The sequence below is a fragment of the Nematolebias whitei genome, chromosome 12 (genome assembly GCF_014905685.2).
Source record: "Nematolebias whitei isolate Nwh7 chromosome 12, NemWhi1, whole genome shotgun sequence".
Taxonomy (NCBI): Eukaryota; Metazoa; Chordata; class Actinopteri; order Cyprinodontiformes; family Rivulidae; genus Nematolebias; species Nematolebias whitei.
Window position 1 is genome coordinate 20,316,324 of NC_056509.1, and position 7,014 is coordinate 20,323,337.

Consider the following 7,014-nt stretch of genomic DNA (forward strand, 5'->3'; position numbering starts at 1 on the left):
CACAGACTCATGTTCGTGCTGCTGTTTGACAATGTTTTTATGCTATTAGTGCTTAGTGTATATTTAGTTTATGTTTTTCTTAGATCTTATTACTATTTTTCTTTTACTTTTTATTGTGGGATGTAACTGGGACCCTGTGTACACAATCGTTCCACCGAATGACAAATAACGAACGTTGAATCCTTGAATTTAAAATGTAATATAAATTTGTTTTACTTTATAAAAAAAAAATGCTTTTGAGGCTTAAATATTTTAATTGTAATTAAATAGGTTGAAGTGAAGTAAATTAGTATTACATTAAAAACATGGTAATACGCTACTAGTTATTTCTGTTTCAGTCTGTCTGTCAAGTGTCTAATGTCAGTTAACTGTGGAAAGTGTAAAAACTACAAGTCCCGAAATCCTCCTGGAACCAACTAACATGCGGTGCCGGCCTCTGATTGGTTGGCCTCAGTAAACGCTTCTCTGATTGGTCGACGTTGTCCTCGGACTTGTGTGTTCAGCTGGTGGATGCGGGCCGGCTAACCGGTGAGCCGTGTGTCCGAGCCGCGTTAGCCTCTTTCTGAAGGAGCTTCACACGCACGAAAAACGGGCGTGCCGCGCCGCTAACGCCGGCTACCCGGAAAGCCGCAATGCCGGTCCACTCGCGGGAGAAGAAAGAAAGCAACCACGAAGAAATGGAGGTGGATTTTCCCGAGCAAGACGGCAGCAGCACAGACGAGGAGGACACCGTTAGCTCGTCCGTGTCCGAAGATGGAGACAGCTCGGGTAAGACGGCCTAAACACCAGTTTACACCCAGACTAATGAAGCATAGCACGGGTCAAACCATGTGACGGTGATGGTGTGTGGGGCAGTCGGTGATGCACAGTGTTTGTTGTTGTGGGCAGAGATGGATGATGAAGACTGTGAGAGGAGGAGGATGGAGTGTCTGGATGAGATGACCACACTGGAGAAACAGTTCACTGACCTGAAGGAGCAGTAAGTTCACTCAACCACAGCCAGATGTCAACAAGAGATGGTTAAACCTTCAATAAACTCTCTGCTTGTGTTTAAGGGTAATGCCAGGCGGATTATACAGATTATATACAGATTACAGCAGATGATCAGACTCCCACTAGTCCACAGGTTACAGATCATTTTAATCTAAAGTCGTCTGCAAAGTATTCTGGAGCTAAATGAACTCTCAACAAGAGCAAAGGCCCACAATGCACCTCATCCGACACCCCCCCCCCCCCCCCTTAACAAGACACATTTGTGTCTGTTCCTCAAGTTCAAAACAAAAAATACAAGTTTTACTTGTAATAAATTGATTGTGTCAATAATGATCAAGTATTGATCGGCTAAACCCAGTTTGAAGATTAAGTTTAAAATGTTGTACCTTTCAGATTCCATCAAAGTTCAGTTAGGTCATCTGGACGGTTTCTTTTTTTGTTTGCGGAGACATTTCGTCCTTCATCCAAAGGACTTCATCAGCCCGAGGAGCCACAACAAACTGAGTCCCACAAGCAGCACACTCCCATAGTGGACCAACCAGTTTACTGGTGATAAGATGTTTCTGGGGCCCGCCCTCTCCCCTGTCGACCCCTCTGAGGGAGCCATGGCCAAAGTGGTTAGAAACATCAAAGTTCATGCTCAATAATCCAAATTTTAAAAATCCATCAAAGTTCAGTCAGGTCATTGGGACGGTTTCTTTTCTTTTTTGGGTGAGACATTTCGTCCTTCATCCAAAGGATTTAATCAATCCGAGGAGCCACAAACAAACTGAGTCCCTCAAGCAGCAAACTTTAATGTTTTGAACCACTTTGACTGTGGCTGCCTCAGAGGAGTCGACGGGGAAGAGGGCGGACTCCAGAAACCATCTTAGCACCAGCAAACTGGTTGGCCCACTATGGGAGTGTGCTGCTTGTGGGACTCAGTTTGTTGTGGCTCCTCGGGCTGATGAAGTGCTTTGGATGAAGGACGAAACGTCTCAACAAAAAAAGAAACCATCCAGATGACCTGACTGAACTTTGTTGGATTTTCTACCTGGATTATTGAGCATGAACTTTGATACCTGTCAGATTATTTGTGATGTGTAGTTTCATTGAGTTTTGTTTACACATCACTTTGCTCATTTGTTGTGAGCATAAATGTCATACTGATGTTGAATTTAAAGAGTTTTTTGGAGCTTTCCTTTTTTAGGGTGGACATAGTGAAATAATAATAAATAAAAACAACAACAGGAACTGGATGCACAAGTTTGTTGAGTTGTTTTCTTTATTTTCCATCCACTTTGTGAAACTGTCCCACAGCTTGATGCCACCACCACCATGCTTGACAGTTGGTGTGGTGTTTTTATGTTTAAATCCAATAAAGTAAAGTCAGGTCCTCTGGACAGATTCTTGTTGAAACGTTTCGTCTTTCATCCAAAGGACTTCATCAGTCTGAGGCCAAGTGACAAAACTCAGTCCTATACGTAGCACCTTCTCTAAGTGGAACAAAACAGGAGCCAGGAACCTGACAATAGATCGTTAGCGCCCTGATGGCTGCTTGCTATTCACAGAACTAGCCTGAGACAAGCCTGGCCAAAGTGGTTCAAAATGTCCTGATGCACGTTCATTCATCCCGGTAAACACATCCAGGTCATCTGGACAGTTTTATCACATGGCCTCAGACTGATGAAGTCTTCTGGATGAAAGATGAACTGTTTCAACAAAAATAATCTGTCCAGAGGACCTCACTGAACTGTTCTGGGTTTATTCCGGGGGACGATTGAGCATCAGGACGTCTCATGTCTAAAGTCTCACTTTGACTCATCACTGTGGACAAACGGCTCAGTCGGACCATGAAACTGTCCTCCAGAAGACATTTGTCTCGTCCATGTGGACAGCTGCAGGTTTCAGTCCACCCTGTCAGTCCGTGGTGACGTAAGACTGGCGTCACTGCGGACACCAACGCTGGCGTCCCAGTAGTTTCCAGTTCATAGCAGTATCGAGCATCGATGGCTCCTGAACATCTGGATCTTCTTTCTTTCTCCTGAAGGGGACAGACGAGTGTCGACCCAGTGAGTGCAGTGAAACAAGGTGCTTTCACGCCGGCAGACACTGAACCAGCTGCAGTCAGTCCTGGTCACTAACCAGAAGATAATCTGAGGTGACTTCTGAATCTGTTTGGATTAGAACAAATCCACGATCAAACTTGTGCACCCAGTTATTGATGTTGGAAATCAGAGGAGTTGTTGTTATCGCTCCAAACTGGGAAAAAACAGACTGGTTCAGTTGAATCATTCAAAGCCTGAAATGATCCAAATCTTCGATCTGCACCTTCAAACCGTTTTACCCTCGGTGCCGACACGAGAGCGTGCCAGTTCAGTTTGATGGTTTCGTTTGTTTTGCGTTTCCTCCTTTCTGAGGTTGTATAAAGAGCGTCTGAGCCAGATGGAGATCAAGCTGCAGGAGGTGATGGCCGGCTGCGCTCAGGAGTACCTGGAGCCTTTGGCCAACCTGCAGGAGAACATGCAGATCCGGACCAAAGTGGCCGGTGAGCTGGCGCCCTTTTCCTCTCTGCACCTCTACATCTGGAGCAGCCTGAGCACAAAACGTCTGTTGGTTGTTGTTGGTGTTTCTGCAGGGATCTACAGGGAGTTGTGCTTGGAGTCGGTGAAAAATAAATACGAGTGTGAGATCCAAGCTGCCTGCCAGCACTGGGAGGTGAGGGGTCAACATGTTCACACAGAAAACTGGACGAGTCTTATCTTTGTCTCTGTCTGGGCAAGATTCAAGGAGCAAACACAACCCTGGGCCTACACTTTCAGGATGTTTTGATGATTTAATAATGTATGCGTCTCTGTATGGACTGGGTCTCCTGCGTTGTGTCTGCTAGAGTGAGAAGCTGCTGCTGTTTGACACGGTGCAGAGCGAGCTGGAGGAGAAGATCAGAAGACTGGAGGAAGACAGACACAGTATTGACATTACCTCAGGTACAAACTACAATCAGAACCCTTTTCCTTTATCAGTCATCTTGGTATGGGGAAAGAGTCCGATGTAGATCCTCGTGTCAGCTCTTCGTCTCATCACGTTGCAAGCTGCAAACAAAACGTGTGGAGGTGAAATATTTCCACCCGTAATCCCACAAAGGTTTGAGCTCTGGTCTATTAACAAACACTGTGTTTATTTTAATACGTCAAACAGCTGAGTATTGGTACTGTAACTATTACTTTCATTTCAAGTCATTGACTCAATTTAGCTAAATTTAAGGTAGGGCTTGGCGATATGGACCAAAATTAATATGTCTATTTTTCAGCTAAATCGCGATGTACGATGTATATCTCGATATTTTTTCCTTTCCATAAAGTAATAACAAAATTATATTTCTGAATCAAAGCTTTGTCCCAATTACCACACAGTCCTATTTCTTAACAAACAGTTGTAAGTACAAAATAAATGTCTAAAAAATAAACAATTTACAGATATTAAATAATAATCCTCTTCAGCTGCGCTGCCTTCATGACGTTAGTAATTGTGTGTGAAGCAGCAGTGAGGGGCCGCGTGCAGTTGGCGGCGCATACGGGAGAATAAAAAAACTACCGTATTTGCCGCCGTACACGTTGCACCATCGTATAAGTCGCATCAGTCCAAATATGTCTAATAAAGTGGGAAAAAATCATAAATGCGTCCCTTCGTCGTATACGTCGCATCTATTATGCGTCACCGCTGACGACCTGGAAATGTGGGCCGGTGTTGTGCCAAGAATCGATTGGCTGCCAAATGGTAGCACTCTATATAGTGAAGGCCTCATTTTTATTGACCGCAGCAGCTTAATATTTTTTTTCTTTGCAGAGAAGTAAAGATTTTAGACAAACAATACATTTAATTTTGGACAACAAAGTTTTACAAGGCAAAAGCCTATGCTAGGTCATTTCAACATTAGCTTGCTAACTTGAGACGCACGTAGCTAATGACAAGCGGGTTGGAGGATTGAAGAGAATTTGTTATTGTTGATTTCCTTAATAAATTCGCTTTGATGGTCAAATCAGCTGCATTTCAAAAGCCAATACACGCAAGCAGGGGCGCGCAGAGGGACGACTCGCTGTGCATTTCTTCAAAATTTAACAAGATAACCACCTAAAAACAATTATTAGTTTGCTTGACATTATAGTAAAGATGTGTCTCAGTTGACCTTTTCTTTAATAATTGTACTTTATTGGTCAAATCAGCTGCATTTCGCCTGGGCGGAGCAGCAAAATGCAGCTGATTTGACGTTTGACGAAGGTGGCTTGGTATGGCAAGCCAAGTGTCTCATTAATAACCGCTTTTACCTATTAATGAGACACTTGGCTTGCCATATTAGTCGAGGGCCCTCTAGTGGCTTAAAATGGTAGTGTTCAATACTTTCCATGTCAGAATTTTCAATTAACCTTTATTTAGACAGGTTAATCCCATTGAGCCTCGGGGACTCATTTACAAGAGACCTGATTTTAACTAGGGATGCACCGATCCACTTTTTCCACTTCTGATACCGATATCTGGTTTTCTGATCTGACGATACGGATCCGATGTCGATCTGATGCAGAAAAACAGTACTGAATTAACAAAAATGGCTAAATCATGTCGTCTGGACCGTTTCTGAAACAGGTCCAGACGACATGATTTAGCCATTTTTTGTTGTCTACCTGGATGATTGAGCTTACAAACCCAGTGCTAAATTAACTTAAAACTCCATTTTGAAAACAATCTGTGCGGCGAGTTCTGCGTGACGTCACTCAGAGCACAAAGCATAGAGTGAATGACTCTGCCCAGTCATGGATTGGTCACATTGTCACCGATACGCGATCCAGAAGTGTTTTCCCGATATCAGGACCGATACAGATATTGTATCGGATCGGTGCATCTCCAATTTTAACAAAGAGTGATGACAACAGTGGACAACAAAGACGATAATAGACGATCATAAAGGATGCATACAAATTTAGAATGAATGAAATTGTCAGATCTCAGCCAAAAACTGGGTTATAAATATGGATAATAAAGAAAGAAAAGAAAGCAATATGTTGCTTCACTGTATGTCGCAGGCATGCTAATTTATGCAAAAAAAACTGCGACTTGTACAGCGAAAATTACAGTACACGCATTTTCAAGTGTAATAATACTCGATGGTTGGGATAGAGCCATTTTAACCATGGTCAAATGAAAAATTTGCGACACATAGAGTATATTCGATACATCGCCCCGCCCTAATTTAAGGTCTTAAACATTACATTTGAATCCAAATGGAATTAAATATTTTAGATTAGTTTTCATGAAAAGTTTGCCATTTTGGAAATCCCTCAGCCAGACTCCCTCATCAGGGGATTTCTGCCATGAATGAATTGTAATGCACATTAGAGTTACATGTGAAACCATTTTAGTCATTGTATCTGTCCAGTAAGAAGATCACATGTTGAATAAAAATATCAGCAGCAGAGACTAATAAGGTGAATGCTAATTCCTGCTAAAGAGGCGGGAAATGAGGGGTTCAGGGCTGCAGCTCGTCCATCATCAGAATGGCGAAGGATTTAGCTGTGTTTGCAAAAAATAAAACTTTAACAACGACTGAACCGAGGCACTGAGGAGCTAAAGCCAAACCACTCCAGATGGGCCTTTGTGCTGCAAATCGAGGTAGTAACAGAGCCAAAACGTGTCAACATGTGAAACTGTAAAAAGTGTCAAAACATGATGGTCTACCAAACATAATTAGTTGCTATATGAGCACGCAGCCTGTTTGAGTGTATCCGTCTCAATGTGACTCGCTGCTTGAAATGAGAGGTGGTCAGACAGAAGGATTGTCAAGGGAAGAGCAACGATGATACACAGCAACTTTATATTTAGTTTAAAGAACTAGTTAACCTCACAGGGAGTTGCTAAGTGTAGGTACTGATTGTGATTCAATGTTCTGTGCTCCACATCAATCCAGCTGAGTTCTTTGCTCTGTGATGCTCAAAGGAAATTCTATCTATCTATCTATCTATCTATCTATCTATCTATCTATCTATCTAT

The 7,014-nt window shown here is 42.7% G+C and overlaps 1 protein-coding gene across 2 annotated transcripts in view; it reads left to right on the top strand.

Annotated features, from left to right (window-relative positions):
* Positions 1-493: 493 nt before the first annotated feature.
* The window catches only part of brms1lb (BRMS1 like transcriptional repressor b), a 340,636-nt gene continuing 334,115 nt past the window's right edge, over positions 494-7,014 (top strand). The window contains exons 1-5 of one of the 2 annotated variants that reach the window (XM_037685731.1): positions 494-768; positions 889-979; positions 3,393-3,520; positions 3,611-3,690; positions 3,863-3,959. In XM_037685731.1, coding sequence (XP_037541659.1) covers positions 633-768; positions 889-979; positions 3,393-3,520; positions 3,611-3,690; positions 3,863-3,959 — 532 coding nt within the window. In that variant the 5' untranslated portion in view covers positions 494-632. Of the gene's footprint in view, positions 769-888; positions 980-3,392; positions 3,691-3,862; positions 3,960-7,014 lie in introns of both variants that reach the window. The other variant, XM_037685730.1, reaches the window with a different exon arrangement.